Source organism: Vipera ursinii, assembly GCF_947247035.1.
Source record: "Vipera ursinii genome assembly, chromosome: 8".
In the NCBI taxonomy this organism is placed as follows: Eukaryota; Metazoa; Chordata; class Lepidosauria; order Squamata; family Viperidae; genus Vipera; species Vipera ursinii.
In genome coordinates this window covers 2,472,933-2,496,259 of record NC_139519.1, presented here as the reverse complement: position 1 = coordinate 2,496,259, position 23,327 = coordinate 2,472,933, and the positions used below count along the sequence as shown (strand labels likewise).

Genomic DNA, 23,327 nt, shown 5'->3' with positions numbered 1-23,327 from the left:
TGACACTGCTTTGCCCTCCTGCCCCCCCAAAGGACTCTGAAGAGAGAGGAATGGAGCACCCTTGCTAGGAGTAGGCAACATTGCAGGTCGTTGAGCCCAAAATTTATGTTGTTAAGTGAGACATTTGATAAGTGAATTTTGCCCCGTTTTAGGACTTTTCTTGCTACAGTTGTTAAGTGAATCATTGCAGTTAGTGACATTGTTGTTAAGTGAATCTGGCTTCCCCATTTGACTTTGCTTGTCAGAAGGTCGCAAAAGGGGATCCCGTGACCCCAGGACGCAGCAACCGTCATAAATATGAGTCAGTTGCCAAGCGTCCGAATTTTGATCACATGACCCTGGGGACACTGCAATGGTCATAAGTGTGAAAAATGGCCATAAGTCACTTTTTCCAGTGCTGTTGTAACTTTGAACAGTCACTAAATGAACTATTGTAAGTCGAGGACTGCTTGTATTTCTAGGCAGGAAAGCCTTTTCCCTAAAGAAGCATGTTGGTTTTGTTGGAAACGGGGCTTTTTCCAGCTACCAAACCTGTTTATCAATGTGCACAGATCGCACTCTGGAAATTGTTTGGGCAAATGTTACCCACAAGGCAAAATTGAGGGTTGAGCTGCAGATTCGGATTTCCTCTGCAGAGGCCCACTTCTTACTAAAGTGCTTGGATACTAAGCTGTGTAGCAAATTTGGCTTTTGGTGCTTCCTCGCAGCTCCCCAAAGTGCACTGTCAGTTTAAAAATGAGCGACGAAATCGTTCCAGAGGAAGTCTCCTCTCTCCCTGCTCAAAGCCAACATTACTTCGACCGATTCTCCGAAGACGACCCGGAGTACCTGCGCATCAGGAACATGGCTGCAGACCTGCGCCAAGACTTCAACCTGATGGAGCAGAAGAAGAGAGTCAGCCTGATTCTGCAGAGCCCCGTGAGTAGGGGCCCTCGGAGGGGCAGCCACCTATGTGCTGGGGGTGGGGAAGAGGGCCTGAGCGTGAGGGGACCTTGCTGGGGGGCTGCCCTGGGCCGGGCTGCCCTGACGGTCAGGATCTGAAGCTCCCTCGTCAGACTGAATCCCCAGGTCTCTGCCCCGGGTCGGGTCCAGCGAAGGAGGAAGCCGAGCAGATGCTCTTCACCCTCCTGCAGCCCCCCCCCCGGGCTCAGTTGCCTGGGCCCAGGTGGAAGCTGCTTCTCCAGCGGGCTGAGGTCAGCTCTTTGGGCCACAGCCACAACCGGCTTCCAAAGCATCAGCCCGGGCTCTCTGCTCTCGCGCTGGGCTAACGGTTCTACGGCCTCGGCTAAAGTGGCCTTTGCAGGGTCTCACAGGATCCAGAGACGTGAAGGGGAGGAAGTGGAAATGACTGCTCTTCCTGGCTCTCCTTTGCTGGTGCAGCTCACGTGGCTTTGCCCCACTTCCTTGTGGTTTTCTTCTGTGGTCTGCCATAGGATTCCTGGGGATTGTGGGGAGCTTTTGGGTGCGGACTTTGGATAAGATTGCCAGCCTTAGGGTTGGCCCAGGGAACTGGCAGCCGGGGCGGTGGAAGAGAGGAACGGCAGCAGGTATAGAGCAGGGCTTGTTGGCAGATCTCCAGAAAGCGTGCAGTAAGATTTTCATCCCAGCCGTGTTTCCAGATGGAAGATTCCTGAAGTTACCAAACAAAATGCCTTTTCCTGCTTATAAGATTTTTATGGAAAATAGGAAAGAAGTCATGAAATTTGGGAGGAGAGTTGTAATGGAAAAGGATGCTTTTGGATTCCCCATAAAATTCCACGCTCAAGGCACAATGATTGCACTTTAAAGGCCTTTGCTGGGAGACACATACACAGAGAGAGAGAGAGGATTGTTTAACAGTAAGAACAAAATGGTTTTCTGCCATTCTTGCAACATCATCCTGACCAAGAAAGCTTGGGAGAAAACTGGGAGTGAAGTTTGTGTGAAAGAACTTTGGACCCAGTTGTGGTTCTAGACAGACTGTGAGGAGCCCTGATCTACAGTGGTTCTTCTAGAGGTGTGGGTGACCCTAAAAGTGCCCTATGGCACATTTAAAAGACAAACATTCTGACAGCTATAATTGAAGAGGAAGCCACTGTCACAATTCAGCCTAGTACTGATAGACTTCAAGATCGTGTTACATGGAATTTCAGTGTTGAGTCTTAATAATAATTAATAATAATAAAGTTGGAAGGGACCCTGGAGGCCATCTAGTCCAACCCCCTGCTCAGGCAGGAAACCCTATTCCTGTCTTCTGCTCAAGAATGGCCGCTTCCTATCACAGAGAGCATTTGAAAGCTTCTCCTCCTGATTTCCAGATGTTCACGTGACAAATGCACTTGAATTGTGGTCGCCCCTTAGAAGCCTGCTTGTGCTATCTGGAGAGTTATTCTGTGATGTCTTCAGTCTTTTAGGGAGGAGCTGGAGAGTCTCATCCAAGAGCAGATGAAGAAAGGCAACAACTCCAACATCTGGGCCCTTCAGCAGATAGCCGAGTTCATGGCCACCACGGCTCCCTCCGTCTTTCCTCCGTCGCCCTTGAGTACGTTGGTCTCCCCTCTAGGGGCTTTGGTCATGCTGGGGTTTCTGAGCATGTTGCTCCTCCTCCTCCTCCTCCTCCTCCTCCTCATGTTAGCTGAGCTCCAATTTTCTACCTGTGCCATTCCCCCACCTGGCCTCACCTGCCCACCTTCTCGAGAGTGACTCTCTCTTAAGCTTGTGTGGATTGCTCTTCCTAGAGTTTAATTTTGCCAATTCCTGGATTTTATAGCGAGACCTCTCCTGGGCCTCCAGATTACAGGGGGATGTGTAGGGTTGGCATGCCTCCTTCTGTTCTTTGAAGATCTAGCTGATTGTGGGGTGCAATGAAGACACAGATGCCATCAGGCAATGGGGGGTCTACATTCTGGCCAACATGCCCTCTACTGGCTTGTGCAGCCACTCTTGCTGCACTTGCCTTCTTTGCCAAATGCTGCTAATCAGGTTGTAGGTAGAAGCTGGTAGGCCCACCAGGGAATTCTGGGAAGCCCACACATCTTAAAGTTGCCAAGACTGAGAAATGTTGCCTTATAGCATAAAGAAACATACTCTTTTAAAAATAGTCTTCAACGAAGGGAAAAATCTTAAATTTCTGTATATGTTCTCTGAACATCCCGGGTTTTGCAAGCATCTGCAGAAGGATTGGTTGCATCTCTGCTCTAAATTCTGAAGCAAGCACAGGACAGAAAGGGGGCGTTGCTTGAGCGACAGCAGAAGAGCAAGCCCTTTGCGTTAGTGTTCCAGCCCCAAAGCCTTCTCATGTTGCTCCGTTCTGTTTTTGGGGAACTCCATGCCTGATTTTCTTTTGCAGACCTTTCCGCAGTGACCCCCATCAACGACCTCCATAGCACTGACTCTGTGTCCCTGGCCAAAGGGGAGAGGCTCATGCGCTGCAAAGTGACCAGCGTCTATCGGCTGCTGGACCTTTATGGCTGGGCACAGCTCAGTGGCACCACAGTCACGGTGAGTCATTCCATCCTCCGCTCTCCTGGCCCAGCCTTTGTTGTAGGTTGAAGTAAAGCTGGTTTTCTTTCAGTATTTTTTTAGTGAGATAGCACTTTGGGCTTGAAGCAAGCAGTTATCTTTTAGAAGGGCCTTCTAAAGGGCATTCTCTTAGGAGGCAGAGAAACACAATAAGGAACAGCAGAATGGACAGATAATTTGTTGGGGATCCTTCAATGACCCGTTAGGCGGGGCAGAGCAGGGAGGACCATGTTTGAGCTACAGACCAGCCAGTGGCTGAGCTGTTGTTGGCTGCTTATTTGATATTCTTGAGGCAGGATGCCCACGGCAGTGGAGTACATCAGAAGAATTAGATCCTTCTGCTTCTCCTAGTCTTCACCAACCTGAAGATGATCAACCTAAGATGATCAACCCTAAGATGATCAAAAGCCTGGAGACTAAAACATGTGAAGAACGGCTGCAGGACTTGGGTCTCGCTAGTCTAAGGAAAAGAAGAAATAGGGGAGACATGATAGCAGTGTTCCAGTATCTGAGGGGCTGCCACAAGGCAGAGGGAGCCAGAGTGTTCACCAAAGCACCAGAGGGCTGGACAAGAAACAATGGTTGGAAACTGACCAAAGAGAGAAGCAACCTGGAATTAAGGAGAAACTTCCTAACAGTGAAGACAATTAACCAGTGGAACAGCTTGCTTCCAGAAATCGTGGGCACTCCATCCCTGGAGATTTTAAAGAAGAAACTGGACAGTCGCTTGTCTGAGATGATATAGGTTCTCCTGCTTGAGTGGGGGGATGGATTAGAAGACCTCCAAGGTCCCTTCCAGCTCTATTCTATTCTAATTAGTCATGGTGGATAACTCCATCTTCCCAGTAAGCCTAGGCAATAGTAGTGTTGGCTTGCATATCTGGAGAACACCAGGTTGGGGAAGCAGTGACCCATGAGCAGAACTTAGAGCCACAGTCCATCCTTGTTCTGCTCTTGCAAAGTAACTGGTTTTCTTGCACAGCTCCCTAAGCAAAAAAATATGTAAGACAGTCTCCTGCAGAAGACTGAGGGGCAGTGATTTATTTTTATTTATTTTTTATTTTATTTTATTTTAATTATTATTTTGGATTTTTAATTCCCTGTAAACCGCCCTGAGTCCTCAGGGAATAGGGCGGTATATAAATATAACTAAATAAATAAAAATAAATAAATAATTCCATTTATATCCCGCCCTTCTCCGAAGACTCAGGGCGGCTTACAAGCTTAGTGATGAACGTGCTTTGGCCAAGGGAAATATCAAAGTGGATGCACCAGTGGAGGCTGGAACTCTTCTTGGTCCTTTGTCCTGGAGAAGTTCCTTGCCTGGGTTGGCACCTAAGCCAAAGTCTTGAGAAGCTCTTTTCAGGTGGCCTCTTCCTTGATGGGTCTTTGTGGTCATCAGACATCTTCCCTCATGCCTCCTGGGTGTCACCTCCAAAAGCAGCCTGGTTAACATTCCCATAAGCTGCTGAAGATGGAAGAGGCTGCTCAGTCACTGTAGGTAGTCTTCGATTTATAACCATACAGTTAGTGACCATTTGAAGTTACCATGGCACTGAAAAAAGTGACTTATGACCATTTTTCAGATTTAAAACCATTTGCAGAATCCCTGCAACGTCAACATTCAGACGCTTGGCAACTTGGCGTGTCTTTATGATGGTCGCAGCATCCCTTTGGGGTCACACGATCCCCTTTTGCGACCTTCTGCCCAGCAAAGTCAATGGGGAAGCCGAATTCACTTAACAACTGTGTTACTATCTTAACAGCTACAGTGATTCACTCAACAGCTTTGGCAAGAAAGATCGTAAAATGGGGCAAAATTCACTTAACAATTGTCTTGCTTAGCTATATATATTTTGGTGTCAATTGTAGACATAAGTCGAGGGCTATCTATAATTAATTTTACTTGTCACCAATTTTTAATTTCAGTGTAATTGCTGTGTTCCGTTTTGGCTATATTATTTTACTTACGTATTTGTTGGATTTTGAGCCTGGCCAAATCCAAAAAGACTCTGGATGGCTTATAATATTTAAAAGTGTACATAATTTAAAAAGCAGCATGACCAGCTGAACAAAGCCACATAAATAAACTCAAAAAATTGCAGGAGCTTTGCAAACGCCCGAACTCCAGGTCGGGGAACAGAGGCCGTTCCCAAGAGACGTCTGCCATATTGGAAGGCCAGGAGGCGTGCACATCTCTGGGGGAGGAGAGGCTGTTCCAGAAGGCAGGTGCTGTGACAGAGAAGACCTGGTTTCTCAGATCCACAAGATGGCTTTGAACTGAAGGCACCAGGAGTGGAAGGCATTAGTGGCCTTGAGGAAGAGGGAAAGAAAACCGGGGTGGCGCAGGGGTTAGAATGCAGGATTGCAGGCTAATTCTACTGACTGCCAGCAGTTCAATCCTGACCAGCTCAAGGTTGACTCAGCCTTCCATCCTTCTGAGGTTGGTAAAATGAGAACCCAGATTGTTGGAGGCAAAACGCTCACTCTTATATACTGCTTACAGAGGGCTGTAAAGCACTATGAAGCGGTATCTACGCAAGTACTGCTGCTGTTGCTATCAGACTATAGGTCATAGAAAGCAACTGAGAAAGGACTGGCCCTAATGGCTCAGGCTGTTAAAAGTGGCAAATAGAAGGTTTGTACTGTCAGAGTTGCAAGATTCTGCTTATTTAGCCCTAAATAAAGTAGAATCCTGTTTGCTTTAACTGGCAAAGGGCTGGCGAAGCCAGAGGCATCCACTCGGCCCAGTCATACCAGAAAGGCAGAAATGGTTGGAGACCGGCAGTCCTTCAAACCAGCAGCCTGAAGGTTGTTCCCCCCCCCATTATATATTATATTATATATTAGCACCTTCATTTGCACCTGAAAGTCAAGTGGTAATCAGGGCAACTTGTGAAGCAGCAAGGACACATGAATTTAGGAGAAGTGCCCATAAGGCTCATTTTGAACCAGCTGTGGCTTCCAGTCAGTCTTCAAGGACAGCTCCATGTATGGTGTGTTGCAGTAGTCATGAGTTTACCAGGTCTGACTGTCTGAAGAATCTGTTTGAACAATAATCATTACTCCTTCTTCCCCTCTTCTTTGTTGTACAGTTTTGATTTTAATTTTGTTATGTGGACATAATTGATTAATTATTATTAATTGATGGCATTTTATTGGATTGTAAACTGTTTTGAATCTTCATTAGTTCTGCAGTATGCGAACTGAATGAATGAATTTCTTGGAATAACCAGTTCCTGGAAGTTCTGGGAATGAATGGCTTTGAGCCTTGAGGGCTGGGCAGCTCCCCCAAAGGCTGTCTGCTGGGACATTGGTGGGCTTCCTTTGGCAGTTGGTGGGTCATTGTGAGAACTGCTGGGCAAAATGGTCCAGGGTTCCCATCCAGCACGGCACTGCTTATGTTCTTAACCTTCCTTCCTTTCACAGCTGAGAGTCAGCAAAGAACAGGAACATTTTCTGGTTTGTCCCGAAGGCCTTTCCTGTCATGAAGTTACAGCATCCAGCTTGGTGAGAATGCAGGACTCTCGGGTCCAGGCTGTGCCCGCGACTGCAAATCGGAGCTTTGCAACCAGCTGTATTTTCCTGCTTATAACAGTCTGTAAGAGCAGCCTCTGTAGAATGAAGCTGCTCATATAAAAGACAGGGACAGGGTGACAAAATCCCGTCTAGAATTTCACAGACAGGCTGCCCCTTGGATGACGGGTGCACAGTCATACAATGTTAGCCTTGTGAATTAGTCCCCTCTTCAGAGATCTTTTTTGGATGGCAGACTTGTGTTTTTAGCCCTGGAGTTCTGTCCTGAATAGATCTCAGATACACGGACCAGGGAGAAAGAAGAGGTTTGTCCAGCAAAGGAACATTTGAGCTAATTCAGGTTTTGCATTTGTGACACAGTTTTTTTATCAGTTGTATTTGTTGTTGTTCAGCCGCTAAATCATATCCGACTCTTCAAACCCCCATCGACCACCGCATGCCAGACTTCTCTGTACTCCACTGTCTCCTGGAGTTTGCCCAAATACATGTTCATATTTTTTTCTGTCTCTCATCTATCTATCTATCTATCTATCTATCTATCTATCTATCTATCTATCTATCTATCTATCTATCTATCTATCTCCAGGAGACAGAATGTATATACAAATATGTATGTGTGTGTATATGTGCCATATGCATAGCCTCTGCCAATCCTGGGAACTGGGTGGGATATAACAAACTTAAAATATAAAATACAGTGAAAATAATTGAAACAGAATTGCCTATTGAGACAAGGAGAGCCAGCATCTTCCTACAGAGGAGCCATGAGGATGCCTGAGGGGGGATTTTTCTGCAGTTGCATCTCTGTAACTGGGAGGGAGCAGGCAGACCCAGAGGGGCTGGGATAGCCTCTGCTGAAGTGGAGGAACTCTGCTTTGCATGAAGACACGCTGGGTACACCAAAAATTATGGAAGGCCAGCAAGCCTGGTGGAGTGGCAGATGCAGAGAGGCCATAGGCTGATTTTTCTGTAAACTTGAGAAGACTTTAGGATCCCAGGATCTTCTGCCCACTTTAGGCATCCCTGCTTCCTTCCCCACTGCTTGAAGAAAGCTTCTCTGGAGATGTCACCTTAGTCAGCCAAGGCAGGTGCCCATCTTCTCATCGGATGCCCCCCACCCTCCTCTTTTTCCTTCACAGATTAAAGTGAATATCCTGGGGAAGGTGGTGGAGCAAGGCAGCAGCAGCTTTTCGGTGGACACCCAAGCATTCAGCCTGCACTCGGCCATCTATGCAGCTCGGCCTGATGTGAGATGTATCATCCATCTGCACACACCAGCCACAACTGCAGTAAGGACGGGAGGAGGGGGGAACAGGTGTCCAACTTTCTAGCAGAATGCTGAGACACAACAGAGCTTCGGGTTGATGGATGGAAGAGGCAGGCATCTCCTCAGAGATGACCCCCCCCATCCCATTTCCATTCACCTCTGGACTCCTCCAGCCCTCTGGATGCAACTCTCACAGTTGTTGGATGGGTCACAGATTGTGTCACGCTGCAGGCCTGTTTTGTTTGGGTTGGGTGTGCTATGATAGTTAGCCAAGGCTAAACAAACCAGACGTAATTCAGTGTGTGAGCCTAGATTTCGAGGTCATCCCAGAGCCGGCCTGGAAATTCTTTGCCCAGGGTGCCCTACGCAGCCCAAAGGAAGAGAAGCAATAGGAGCCCCTGTGAGGTCACCAGGCCATGAACCTGGAAGGGAAACAGGCTGAAAGTCCGGGGGGAGGAGAAGCACTCTGGCAAGGAGCCACCCAGGGTGGGATATTGAGGGGGACTGAAGGCACCTCGCTTTTGCTTTCCTTCCCACGTGAAGCAGTTGGAGGGGGTCCCCTTCACTGGCCCAGCTCTACAGGGCAGCTTTCCTTAGTCAGCCGCACTCCAGGCATGCAAGGGTCACAACTCTTAAGTCAGTTTGGTCAACGGTTCTGTTTGCATCTTGCAGGGTATTATAAAGTGAAAAAAGGATGACAGTTTAATTCTAGGTAGTTTCCTGTTTGAACTGGGAAGGCATGCAGAGCGTGTAGAGAGTCTTTTACGCATGGAGACCTTTGCTTCCCTTCCTTCACAGGTCTCTGCAATGAAGCAAGGTCTCTTGCCAATTTCCCACGATGCTCTGCTGGCAGGGGACATGGTGTATTTTGACTTCAATGGTGAAATGGAGGGAGAGGCGGACAGAATTGAGTTGCAGAAATGTCTTGGACCCACCTGCAAGGTTAGGCCTGAGAGGGGTGGTTTGAGTACTGATGTAATCTTGGATTCCAACTAAATCTCTGCCCATACTGGCCTGTGGGATTTATACTTCCTTGTGTTAGAACATAAGAGTGGTTCAGAATTGAGAACTCACAGGGGGGGGGGGCGGGGGGCAGATAAAGATTTCATGTTCTTCAGCTGTTTATATCAGAACCTGTTTCTTGCCGTTTCTTTGGGCAGGTTTTGGTGCTCCGGAATCATGGCCTGGTGACCCTGGGAGACACAGTGGAGGAAGCCTTCTACAAGGTCTTCCATTTGCAGGCTGCCTGTGAAGTCCAGGTGAGCTCCAGAACAACAGAACAAGGCACATGGCTTCTGCCTTGCACTGCATCGCAGGCCGGGTTCCTTGTGTAGAAGTAGACAGAAGGAAATGTTCCTAAGTGGAAATGATTCAGATGGAGATGCCGGCAAAAATAATATTCCTCAGTGGAATTTTCTTCCTGTCTCCCTTCTCCTTAGGATGTAGAAAGACAATAATGACCACTTGCTTAGAGGGAGTGGGGGGAATAGATGTGTGTCAATTAGTTGTGGGAAAGTTTCTCCTAATATGCTATTTTGAGTGACATTCCCATCTTGATGGTAACTTTCAACTGCCCCAGAATCAAGTCTCCTTGCTCAAGTGTGGATTTCCCCTGTCATAAATGACAAGATTGTCCTTCCTTCCTTCCTTCCTTCCTTCCTTCCTTCCTTCCTTCCTTCCTTCCTTCCTTCCTTCCTTCCTTTCCTTTCCCTTCCCTTCCCTTCCCTTCCCTTCTCCTCCCCTCCTTCCCTCCCCTCCCCTCCTTCTCAGTGCTGCCAACGTGCTTACTAACACTCTGATTGACTTAGACGGGGCAGCTCAGAAGCCCCTTCCAGAAAACCCTTCCTGGGAGTTTGATTTGCTCGGCTAGAACGTAATCGTGCAAACCCATCGCCTTAACTTCTCTGCATTTTGCAAGAATATATTTCATTTCATAATTAAAAAATGATGCAGAAAGGGGCCTGTTTTTCTTGATGAAAAAGTGTTTTAAAGCAGGCGCATGACTTGAAGCAGAAGCCCTTATTTGGTTATGGAAAATGACCTCCAACGTTGCACAGACCAAAAGGGTTTTTGAAGCATGACAGGAGCCTGCAAACCATGGCTGGGGATGTCAGGAGGTGACGCAGAGAAAGCAAGACTTGTTCAGACTGCCTTCTCCACTCTGCTCCATCTCAGAGCCCCCCACCCCCACTGTTTCCTCCTGTGCTTCTCAACTTCTCTTTTGCCCTCCTCTGCCTCCTCCAGGTTGCTGCCTTGTCTAGTGCTGGTGGGCCTGAGCACCTCATCCTCTTGGAGGCGGAGAAACACAGGCCTCACGATGTGGGTCTGGTCCGATGGGCTGGCAGCACCTTTGGGTCCATGCAGAAGAGCCGCTTGGGAGAGCATGAGTTTGAAGCACTAATGAGGATGCTGGACAATCTAGTATGTTGGCAAGCAGAGAAGCTCCCCCCAATACGTCCCCTGACCTTGTCATAAAGTTGGCATTCCTCCAGGTAGATGTTTGTAAAGCAAAGTGGGTCTTTGCAAGGAAAGAGGCAAGCTTGAACAGGTGGGTTTTGCTGGCCCACCAGACGTGGGCTACTTTAAAAAAAGGAGCCGACATCTGAACCACATTAAACCCACAATCTCCCCACGAAACACCCTTGGTAGGTGATTGCTGTGTTCACTTCAGGGCTCCATGCTGTTTTCCAGAGCCCAGCCTATCCCCCCCTCAACCCTTTCTCTTTTCAGTAGTGTTTTAACAATTGAAAGGCAAAATCAACACAAGTAGTCCTCATTCAGTGACTTTCACTTGGGACCTGCAACTCTTATCATTAAACAAACCAGTTGCTAACTAGAAAACCACATTCCTACAAGTGTGCTTTCCTTCCCCCCCCCCATTCCCCTGCCTTTTGGAATGCTGACCCTGATGCTGGAATAATAAGAAGGAAATCATTGTATTTACATTTGGAAAGGAAGGGAAGGGATTACAAGAGAGTAAGCAGACACACAATGGGAAATAGATATTGAAAGGAACATGCTTGTGCTGGCAGCTCAAGGATTCCCCGTTGTGTGCATCCTTAATCTCTTACAATCCCATCTTCTCCAATCTCTCTGTGAGGAGAAGGGGAAGAAAAATACAAGTCAGGCATAAGAGAGGTTGCCTACAGAATTTTCCCCCCCTCCCCTTTGTAGAGTGGAGAAATTAGAGAAGAAAATAAGCAGAGCATGCAATGGAGAATAACACTGGTCTGCTTGTGTGGCACACTTGAGGCTGCCAGTGCCACCACGTTGCTTTCAAAATATGTTTCCTTTTGTGTGCTTGCTTTATCTTCTGTAATCCCTTCTACTACGTTCTCCATTCTGCTGGGGCGGGGGGAAGCAAAGCAGCAGGTCAGGCACAGGACAACGCATACTGGACTGTAAAGCTGATCATATGACCAAGGGTCACTGCAAAGGTTGTAAATGTGGGCATTGGTCGTAAAGTCATGTTTTCAATGTTGCGCACACACACAAACGCACAGGTGTGTATGTGTAGAATCCAAGCCCAAGAATGTTTTCAAAACAGAAGGCCTTTCAGGGCTTAGGCTCCCATTCCAGATGCCAGAATATGCAAGAGCCCGGTCCCAGGCAGGGGTGCCGAAGACGGGCAGCCTCCTTGTACGAGCAGCGATGTGCCATGTCTTCAAGGACCCTCCTCTTTCTCCCTCCCAGGGCTACCGGACCGGTTATACTTACCGTTACCCTTTTGTCCAGGAGAGGACGAAGCACAAGAGTGAGGTGGAGATCCCGGCCACCGTCACTGCCTTTGTCTTCGAAGAGGAGGCAGGCCCCATCTTCACCCTCCGGCAACACGCCCAGAAACAACAGAAAGAAAAGACCCGCTGGCTGAACACACCCAACACCTACCTGCGTGTGAAGGTGGCTGAGGACAGCCAAGGCGGTGCCAAAGCCACGGTTAGAGAGGAGCCTGGCTGTGGAGTGGTGCCTTCTTGCAGGGTGCACAAAGCAAAGAAGGATAGCAGGAAGAACGCCCGTCATTTGGGGGACTGTAGAAACTGGGGATTCGCCTTGCAGGGAGTAGATTTAGGAGCGGTGCAGTAGTGCAGATTGGCAAAATGTCCAGGAAAATGGTGACCAGGAAGGGAAAAAGCCAGCAGAGATGAGAGCGCTTCCAGCATGGTGCCAACGGGCCGTGGGGAAGAGATCTCAGGGCTTGGCAGCCACCTGGACAGCAAAGAACAGGGCTGGGGAACTGGGAAAGTTTAGAAGTGGGTAGAGGTACCTCCCTCTTGGTCTGACAGGTCCTTCACTGCGGTCACAGACATTAGCTGTCTCCCCAGGGTCACAGACATTAGCTGTCTCCCCAGAAGGTGGCTCGTTCTGGTGATCCAGAAGTCACTTACCGTAGAAGGGATCCCGGATAATAAATGGCCCTTGCAAGGTTGCTGGATGGCGCCTGCCTTCAAATGATGCCCATCCCAGGCAGTTGCGGCATCATGAACAAGGAGCCGAAGCAGAAGAGGACTCGGTCGCCTGCCTTCCTGCTTGTGGGCTTCCCAGAAGCCCCACCGAGTGCCAGATTAGATCATGTTCCCAGCTGGAGAAACCTTAGGGTTGGCTGAGATTTGTGGTTGATGTGTCTGGAAGGAAAAGCTAGAGTCGAGCAGCCATGGTGGCTGAGTGGGGGCCACAGAGGGCCCCTTCCCAGGGACCAGAGAAGCTGGTTTGGCTGGCAGTTCCTGCCTTAACTGAACTATGCAAACAAAAAGTTGGGATTTTCCTATTGCAGTTACCAGTGCAGTTGTAGAACTTGCCTTCTCATCAAAACATTTAGCAAAACTTGTGTTTTTGATTAGATTTTGATTTCCACACCGTGATAGTTGCGGAACCAGGTTAACCAGCCTTGAGCATTGTCTGAATGGGTAAAAGGCCATTCCAGTGAAGGAAGGAAGCCAGGTGCCCCCGTCCCTTCCTTCTCAAGCGCCACCGCCCTTTCCCGGCAAGCAGAGCGGAGGCAGCCGTGGAGGGTTGCTGGCTCGGCTCCTTTGTGGAGCTGAGGCAAAAGCTGACTCGACTGGCTTGCTGTCCAAAATCCGGGTTCCTAAGTGGATTCCCATGGCTGCTCCAGGGAGGCCCCCTTCGCCTTTCTTCAGACAGCCTTTGTTTGCTTCCCCCCCTCCCCCCACCCTGCTCTCTAGTGGATGAAAGCGGACGACGGGGAGAAATCCAGCAGTGGCGTGCCAATCCGAATTGAAAACCCAAACCAGTTTGTGCCTCTCTACACAGACCCACAAGAAGTCTTGGAAATGAGGAACAAGGTACGTCAAGGTTTGGCTCCTCCGGTTGCTATCCGAAGCGGTCCCTCCTCAGGTCTCTGCCCTGGGGGGGTGCCTTTTAGAGCAGCGCCACTCAGGGCTCCCTAGAAAGAGAGGAGAGGCTGGGCGATGGGGCAGGTCAGTCGCTGGTCTTAGAGAGGTGAGGTCTGCCCGTGCTCCCCCCCACCCCAGCCATGAAGGCCACCAGGCGACTTGACCCTTCCTTCCACTCGGGCTCCTGACAAGCGGGCCAGAGGGGCCCATCCCCAGTGTTACCTTTATGAAGCGGGTCTAACACTGACCAGCTAAAGGAGCCTCTCAGTTCTGGAATTTGCGTCACTGTCAGACTTTTCTCCTGCTTTCCTCCGTGGTCTCTCCCGGCCCTGGGATTCCGTGCTCTGTTTTGCAGCTGGCAAATGCATTTCTGAGTTGGGCTTTATCTTCTGCCCTCTGCCCAGCATCTGCGAAGGGAGAAAGGGGAGGACCGTGTCACACACATCACGGGGCAAAGAACACATGTCATTTGTGTCATGGCACCATGTTGCAGCCAAGGGAGGCGACATCCTTGGCATGGTGGTGCCTGCACAGGGTGCCGTGTGTTGCTGCCTGAATACTCCATTAGAGCAGCTCTTGTTTGCCTTGCAGTGATGGGAACAATCTGCCCCCCCCCGCCATTTTCCCTCCTCTTCTTCTGGAGGTAAACTCTTTACAGGGTGGACCCCCACCCCACCTCTATCTTTGCCTCAGAAGGCTGCTAAGCAGGGGCCAGAGAGACTTGTTAATGGTTTGGAGGTGGTCTCTCCTGCGGTGTAGGGCAGACCTACTCTCCCCCTATCCCCATTTCCTTGGCGTGAGTGACCTTCCCTGCCTGGAGGATGGGCAGCAGCCTCTTTCTGCCCGCTGGTGGCATCTGCCTCCTCCCTCCTTGCCTTTCACGTAAGGGCGGTTCCCGCTCAGCTCCTCTGCCATGACAGGCCCGTCTCTCACCCTGCAGATCCGAGAACAGAACCGCCAGGAGGTGAAATCGGCCGGACCTCAGTCCCAGCTGCTGGCTAGCGTGATTGCAGAGCAGAGCAGGAGCCCGGTAGGCATCGCGGGCTGGCGCTGGCATCGGGGGCACCAGGCTTGGGGTGGTGCTGCTCTCTTGCAGCCCTCTTCAGCCCCAGCTCTGGGGAGCGGAGGCCATGAACAGACGGGCTGAAGCGGCACTGACGGGAAGTTCAGCCCTCAGCTCTGGGTCCAAGAGGGGGAGGCTCCCTCCTGCACCCTCCTCGTGCCAACCATACAAGCCTGGAAGGTGTGAGCATTTGGCTCCCTAATGCTTGGCTCTTGCTTCGCCAGGTCTCTTGGTCCCCTCTGCTGCCCCTCATTTTCCTAAAGACATGTGTGCTAGCAGCCTATTTTCTTTTGTGTACCAGATGGGAAGAAGTGGATTTTGACTTCATTCCCATATGGCTCCAGGGCAGGCAGAAACGTGGGTTGGCTCATAAAGTTCCCCGAAAGTGGGCAAAAGTGAGGGGTGGTGGTGCCCAAGGCACCAGCTGCTTTTGGCTGAATGGCAAAAGCTTTGCAGTGGTGCCTTACAACCCGCAGCTCATTCACGTACGTGGGCGGTGTCGTGGCACATGTGCAAAAGGGATAAGGATTCCTCTGCATTGCTGCTTTCACCATTGTGTACACACAACCAGCCGGCCACACAAACACATCACAGATGCCATTAGAAAGTTGGTTTCAGACTTAATTGTGGGGAGTTGTGGAATGAAAACTGCCAGGTGATAGTGATGCATGACTTCTGTATTGCTGCAGTCTACCGAGAGTCACTTGGCTGATGGAGAGGTGAAGGATGATTCCCGTGTGGAGGCCTCTCTTGAGCCCGAGACCCCCAACCCCTTCAGCCAGCTCACCGATCAGGAACTGGAGGAGTACAAGAAAGAGGTGGAGAGGAAGAAGCTGGGCCTTGATGGTAAATGTTCTGGTGCAGTTGTTGCTTCTGAGGCTGCAGGCTTGAGAAGCCCGAAGGACTGCAGGGAATGCAGTGAGGGACAGTTGAGCTCACCATCAGCTCAGAGAAACCAGGGAATATTTTTAGGGTGTCCCAAAGGATGGTGGGTAGAAACTCAGGAGAGACGACTGTTACTCCACTGTCTTCGTTTCTAATCTGAGTTGCACATCCTTCTTCTCTTCCACCCTCTCCTCCCAGGTGAAAAGAAGGACAGTGGTCCAGAGGAGGAAGTGACATCCCCTGAAGAATCCACCGTCACTCCTCCCGAACAGAGCCCCACAAAGCCTGGGGCAAGGAGCCCTGCCAGGTCCCCCTCCAAAGCTCCAGAAGGTAGGGGCACCTTTGGGACCAAAACATCCTCGTGCCATCAGTCATGAACTTTGCAACAATTGGACATCAGATGAGGGATGGGATTTTTTAAAAGCATAAAGAGAGAGGTTATATTGGCCCAACAGCTGACTAGATGTAGAGGGCAGAGAACCCCTGTCTGGCCACCATTGCAAACAGAATAAGGCCTTAGGAGCCCCATTTAATGGTTGCCAGCTGGATCATCTGCCATAATAGATGATCAGAACTGATTGAGGGGGAATCGGGTGTCCTTCGGTGTATCAGAAAAGTCAGTAAAAACAATAAAAACTAATACAAGCGTAAAAGTAAAATAAAAAATAAGAAGAATAGTGCAGAAAATAAAAAATAAGACATAAAAATACATGAAAGGAAAAAAACAGAAATATATAAAGACATGTTTCCCTTTTCATCATAACAAAGATAACCATTTTAGTAACTTACTTCCTTCTCTTAAAATAAAACAAATAACCTCTTCTTTCCATATCCCATCTCTTATCTAAACAAACCTTCAAAGCCTCGTCATTCGGTCCTGGTCAGCAAAAGTCCAGAAATAACAACTTATCTATTTTAACCTAGATCAAAAAAACCAATTTTATATTTCTTCCTTTTACTTCTATCAATCTTGATTTCATTTTTTCTTTTTCCCTTCTCAGAAAATTCTTCCAAGCTTTAATAAGCCACTATTGTAAATCTAATGCAGGAAAATTATCCAAATCACTCTTTTAGTTTGTTATTTGTACTTTTACCTATTAAGACATCATCCAGTTTCTCTTGTATGTCCAGTGTAACTTCTTTTTCCATGTCATTCTTGTAGTCTGTCATTTGTAAATCCACTTTCACATCAGTCTCAATCTTTTCTGATAAAACTTATTCCTCTACTATATTATCTTCTAGACATGGCAGACATTCTTAAAATTAATTTCTGGATCCATTCTTAAAATTAATTTCTGGATCCATTGTTTAAAATTATTCAAACGTCTGATGTTAAAATATTTTACTTCATTTTGCATTTGTAAGTCAAGCATATGTGTTCTAAAGATTGTAATCTTTAGTTTCCCCTAGTGTCCGATTTTTAATGTATTATCTTATAATATTTTTAATGAAAACAAAAGCATTTTCCCAAGGGAAGGATGTTTTATAATTAATTCCAAAAACGTATTTCAAATTAATCTGGACCCTTAGTTTGTTTGTAATGTTCTAAAATCAGTTATTTTCACAATTTATTGTTTGTTCCAAAAATAAAATATATTTTTAATTTCTTAAACTTGTAGTTCATTTGTAGTTAATACTTTCTTTCACTTAAGGATTGAAGGAAATTCACTTGGCACTGTCAAACTTGTTGGTCCAAAAGTTAATAAAAGTTGAAAAGCAGTTAAACAAGTAACTTCCAAAAGTGATTAGAAAACCAAGTATGCTAACCTAGCATCCTTTAAAAAATGCTGACTGCAGTTTGAGCAACAGGATCATTCCCTCGTCTCCCAGAGCTCCCAGACCTGCTGGAGATTGGTCTTGTTAAGTCGTGGGCTCTTGGGAGCAGGAATGATGACACGAGGCTGAGTACAGAATAACTCACGCTTTTATTCTAGCTGGAACTGTACTGAAAGCCTGGGCCGCAACCAGCCACAATATATACACTATCCCCTAGGCGGCAGCCAATAGGGCTGAACCCACTCTTGCCGCCTGGGCTAAGCAATTGCAGGACCGGAGACAGCTTGTCTGGGTTGCTGGAGAGGCGTTAGCAATGCATGTGGTGTAACACCACAAGCCCAATACATAACAGGTCTCTTGCAGTCTCCTTGCAGGAGCAGCTGTCTGGTGCACTTGTGGGCAATCTCTAGTCCTCTCCTCATCCAGACAGGAATTACAAAGAGCCAGACCATTCTTGGGCACGTCATTCTGCTTCAGTCATCTGCTCCACTTTTCACAGACTCATCTTCAGTCTGCTATTTCTCCCCCAGATGTTGCTTCTTAAACAGTTCTCCAAGGGATCTTTTTAAAGAATTTCTATAAATTTAAATACATACATGAAAGTTTTAGCTTCCTAAGAAGACAAAAAGAGATAGTATGCAAACAAGCCAAGGAGAGAAGGTCAAAAATTGTGTCAGGGAATCATCTGTCCTTTTTCTAGCACTCGTCCGCTGAATGGCTTTTTCTAATGTGAGAAAGAAGCAAAACCCATACTGCCCTGCAGTGTTGCATTAGCCTCTTCCACCTTGCACAAAATATCAGGACTGTTGACTGCTGACAAGAATGAGGCCAGTCTGCATTATAAAAAAACTAGTGAATAATAGTTATGAGCTCTTTCCAGCGAATAGCTTCCCCACCATCTTTCTTTGACCTTTACCCCGAAGCAGCAGGGTTTACAGATTGCTGTCAGCTATTGGAAGTCTCATTTGTGTTGGTTCAGCATAATATGGAGTCCAGAATTTAGGCCAATGTCCCAGATTGCATTTTTGGATGTAGCTAAGATAACAGAGATCAAGCTTAGTTTTGGAGAAAGCAGCTAAACCTACTTTAACTAATTTCTAGAAAATGAAAAGATCTAAATTTTTAAAAACGTAAGTGTGCAGGTGGCCTGACCTGCATCACAATAAGTGTCTCCACTGTGGCCCAGCTGACCTCTACTAGTGATCACACTGGTGAAGTATGGCTTAACAATAGCAGTAGCACTTAGACTTATATACCGCTTCATAGTGATTTACAGCACTCTCTTGGCGGTTTACAATCTCAGCATCTTGCCCCCAACAATCTGGGTCCTCATTTTACTGACCTTGAAAGGATAGAAGTCTGAGTCAACCTCGAGCTCTGTCAAGATCGAACTCCAGGCAGTGGGCAGAATTTTCTTGCAATTACTGTATTCTAATAACTGTTGCGCCACCAGGGCTTAGAGTGCTGTGTGCATCCAACTGAGGGTGGGTCATGCCACCAACTCTGCATTCAGTCTGTTAAACTGTGTTTCTCAAACTTGGCAACTTTTAAGATATGTGGACTTCAACTCCCAGAATTCCAGCTGGGGAATTCTGGGAGTTGAAGTCTACACATCTTAAAGATGTCAGGTTTGAGAAACCTTGCTTTAAAATGCTTCAGACTCCTGACTCGTATGTCACTATGTGGAGGAGGAGGAGTTCCTCAGCCTCTCAGGCCCAGAGCTCAGAATAAAGCTTCAGTGGAGGGAGATCCCTCAGGATTATTTTGCAGCAGGGAGGACAGTCGCTGGGTAGAGGAGCATTCCCCAAATGCCAAAGCAGGCATCTGTCACCAAAGGAGTACAAGGGCGCCACCCAAGAGAGGTTTGTCAAATTATTTTGTCCTTCAAAAGAAATTTTGAAAACTAATTCCTTCCTTGGCCTGAACTACAACTGGCAGTGAAAAATGAAGAATCTTGCTGCTGGCCATTGCTCAACCGAAGAAGGATTGCTTGGAGAGGCCATTGGCCAGGAAACCTGCGTTTCCCTCTTGGAGTTGGGCCTGTGACCCTAGACAGCCCTGGTCTGTGGCTCCTTTAGGCTGGAGGAGTTGTGCTAGTGTGTGTATGTGTCTCTCTCTCCCTTTCTCTTTGCCACTGTCTCATTCTGCCGCATTGTGTTTGGCGTGTTTATCTCCACAATGTCTCCCTTTCTCTTTCCATGTGTTGCTTTCATCCAAGGAGTTGCCTCTGGTTCTGAATGCTTGTCACTTTAGTAAGTATAGAGAGGCTGCTTTCTCCCTTCCCAGCTCTCTCCCCTGGGTGGGGAGGGGGATGCGCGGGGCCGGCAGTCTGGGCTGAGCAAGGCCACCTGTTGTGGAGCAGGAAAGGCTGTGTGGGAAGTCATAGATGAGGGGGCATGATGATCACAGGAAGTGACTTAGCTTGGCATGCAGGAAGCTTGCAAAAGGTTTGGGGAGAGGACAGCCTTCGATATTTCAGGAATTCTACAGCAAGAGGAAGAAGTTAGTATCAAGTGAACTCGTGTAATATTCCCCAGCACAAATTCTCCAGGAAGTGGAGTGTGCAACTTCTAGAATTTCTAGTTTACCCGATTGGAATCCTCAAATATCTAGAAGGTTAAGGGAAATTGATCTGACAGTCTCATCTGGATACTCTTCCTGTAAGAACTTGTTACTTGATATGTGTGTTCTTTCCAGATGTTTATTTTCCTTTAAAAAAATGCTTATGCAGTTCCATGACTGTTGGAGGGGGAAGGAACCAGCTTCAGAAGCTCCCCAGTCCAAGGACCCCTGGAACAGCCTCCTACCCTGGGCATCACCAAACCTCAGAGCCTGTTGAAGAATTCTTGAGATAGTTTCCTTTCTAAACTGAGTGATGGAGAGCCTGATGTGGAGGGGGAGAGATCCATCCCCTCCTAATTGTGCAAGCTTCCTGGATGTTTGCAGTGTGCACCACTGCTCTGTGGGCCATCAATAATCCATGGAACCTGTCCATAGTCCTAGGCAGAAACCAGCTGCTGTTCTGTAGCTCTGAGGCTTCAAGTGGAGAAGCCCCAGTTAAGCTCTGGCATCTGCTGGCCCCTGAGTAGGCGGTTCCAGGGAGAGCAGTCTTTCAGCCCCCATTAACGGGGATATTCACCTCCGTGTCAGGTATGCTGATCCGGTGAACCTACGGCAACATGAACCCTTAGGAGCACAAGTGACATCCCATGCACAGCTTGAGCCCTCAAAATGCACAATGGCATTCTCCCCCTCCCTCCTCCACCCCAGCTATGGGCGTAGCAAAAATGGCTGCCAAGTTGTAATGTTTCGTGGCAGAGTGAGATGTTTATGATGGAAGCTTTCACTGGATTTGATTCAAATCACATCTAGTGTGTGACCTAGGTGCTACTTAATTCGCAGTCCTGTGCATCCCTTTTTTGCAAATGCAGCCTCCCAACCAGCCCACAAAACCAAATCCAGCCCTCCTCGTTGAGATACATTGGGAGGAAGAGATTCTGTAGGCAGAAATGCTGAAAATGTCAGCCACCAGCTGCGTCCCAGCCCAGGGCGGATCCCTAATTGGCAAGAATAGAGAGAGGGGGGCTTAGAAAGGGTCTCAGCTTCATCTGCCAGAAGTCAGAAGCATCTGCGGCCTCAGGAGGTAATGCAGCGCTTTCACTGTGTGAGCATCCCACAGGATTTCAGCCACCCAGGGGGAGTTTGGCCTGCCTCCCCCGCCCAGGGAAGTGGCCACACAGCCCAGTTGGAAGAGTGGGTGCTCTTGCGGACATCTTGATTCCGGTCCTGCTTTCTAGCTGCTTTGTTGATCCCTCTCTTTGGCTCCCCCGAACAGCCCCTCTGCCGTTGGCTGGGCTCCTTTCCCATCACCCGCTGGGTGGGAGGGGCGTGGGCAGTTTGATATTTCATCCCCCTGCTCCTCCAGACCAACGGTGCCCAGGGTGGGGTGGGGGGACGGGGAGACAGCAGCTGTGACCCCAGGATCAGAGCTCTGCACCTTTTCACATGTTTGTGCAGGGCAGACAAAATCCTGACTTTTTTAAAAAACCAGAAACCGCTGCAGCTGTCCCTGCTGCGGGCATAGCTTTTTCCGTCCCCTTCACTTTCCTAGCAAGCCTGCCAGAGGCCCAGGGTCACGAGGACCTGGTTGGCCTCTCTCGCCTCGGCCTTTGGGGTTTACAGTGCTGGCTTCTCGGTGTAAACGCTCAACACTGCTTTCCTTCTCTTCTCAAGGCGGGAAGAAACCTGCTGATCCTGCCGCAGCTGACAAGGCCGAGCCGGAGGCGGTAGTGGTCAACGGGAAAGAAGACGACCAAACAGTTGAAGAGCACCTCATCAAAGGGATCAGCCAGCTGACCACCAATGCAGACCCCACTGAGGGCCCAAAGGACAAAACCGAGTCGGTCACCAGTGGGCCTGTGAGCCCTGAAGGGTCCCCTTCCAAGTCTCCCTCCAAGAAGAAGAAGAAATTCCGGGCCCCCTCCTTTCTGAAAAAAAGCAAAAAGAAAGAGAAGGCAGAATCCTGAGGTCTCCCCTTTCCCCACGCACCCTGCCTCTTCTTCTCTCCTCTTCTCCCCTTCCTCTCCTTGCCTTCTGCTGCCCCCTCCGATCTCGCGACGTGATGAGGATAACGGGGAAAGCTTCCCCGGCAATGGTCCACCTTTCAAAAATGCCCCAAAGAGGAGCCCGGCTTGGAATGGGGCTCCTCTTGGAGCTGTCTTGTGGAGCCCTCGGGGAAGAGAAGAAGCACCCGAGGCATCTTCCCTCTTTCAGCAGCCTCTGTGGATCCGCAGATGCAGCCACGCCGGAGAGAAATCTTAGGGCGTGTTAAGTCCCGTGTGGGAGGGAGAGATTGCATTTCACATCACCATTAGCCACTTCTAGCCTGTTGCTCTTGCACAAAGGCAGAAAGCCACGGAGTGCCGTCCAAGGGCCACGTGAAGACCCACGGGTGGTCCTAAAGCAGGAGGGGGCTTGCACCCGTGGGAAGCAGGGGTGCCTTTTACACTTGCTAAATGGCCACATCTTCCCTATGAAAGTTGCTTTGAACTTTAGAAGCAGAATGACACACCGCAGCTGCAGCTGCCAAAGAAGCCTAACGTTTATTGTGAGGTAATCTGACCAGGGGGGCCTTCCAGCACCATCAGCCTCCTTTACCTGCAACAGGGTGACCCAAAAGGCCTTGGTGAATCAGGTGGGTACTGTTGGGCAGAGACGGGGCAGGGTCTGGGGGGGGTCCCAGGAAGGGTGCAATCTTCCAGAGACCTCCTCTGAACAGCCCCCCTGAAACCATGGACAAAAGCAAATTGGTGAGTGAATGAGGCTTGAAAAGGGAACTCAGGGTGTTTCGTGAGTCCTGGGGACACACCGGATGGGTGTCTGCACCAAGCATCTTGAGTTAGGGCAGGTTCTGAATTGCATAGACCAGTACCCAACTTGTCATCTACAATGGGAAAAGAGGGCAGGTGTGATACAAGACCATTAGAAGGTGCCAGATTAGGCAGCAATTGTTCTGCAAGTTTCTTGCTGCCTGGCCCATTTTCAAGATTGAAAAGTTCCCTCTCAGGTAGACTGCCAAGTCTCTTCTGACCTGCTATCAAAAGGGAAATGTGAAGCCCCAATTCTGCAATAGTCTCAGGTGGGTCAGAAATCTGAAGTTCATCTCACCTGCACTGCATCCAGCTATTATTCCATGTCAGTCACGTAAGTGCTACTGTGTCCATTGGGAATATCAAGAGCAAAGAACACACATGCACGCACATAGTTGCACACATGCACACACACTGCCAGTAACCTGTGCAATGAGTACTACTGAAATTGCAATGGATTAAGCTTGTAGAAATAATTTCTCGCTGCACTGTTAAGGAATATTGTCATGTGTAAATTATTTACTGAAGTGGTGATAAAGTTTGCTCCGATCGCATACTGCTTTAAAGAATATGTATTC

At 48.6% G+C, this 23,327-nt stretch overlaps 1 protein-coding gene across 1 annotated transcript; it reads left to right on the top strand.

The window, feature by feature from the left end:
• Positions 1-735: 735 nt before the first annotated feature.
• Positions 736-21,906, top strand: ADD2 (adducin 2; the record flags this gene model as incomplete). Its single annotated transcript, XM_083368904.1, has 14 exons — positions 736-918; positions 2,386-2,521; positions 3,329-3,480; positions 6,931-7,011; positions 8,178-8,327; positions 9,104-9,247; positions 9,466-9,564; positions 10,550-10,726; positions 11,999-12,265; positions 13,486-13,605; positions 14,597-14,686; positions 15,409-15,565; positions 15,803-15,934; positions 21,614-21,906. 14 exons carry the CDS (start codon positions 736-738, stop codon positions 21,904-21,906), a joined length of 2,181 nt encoding a protein of 726 aa, XP_083225030.1.
• Between the last annotated feature and the right edge of the window lie 1,421 nt (positions 21,907-23,327).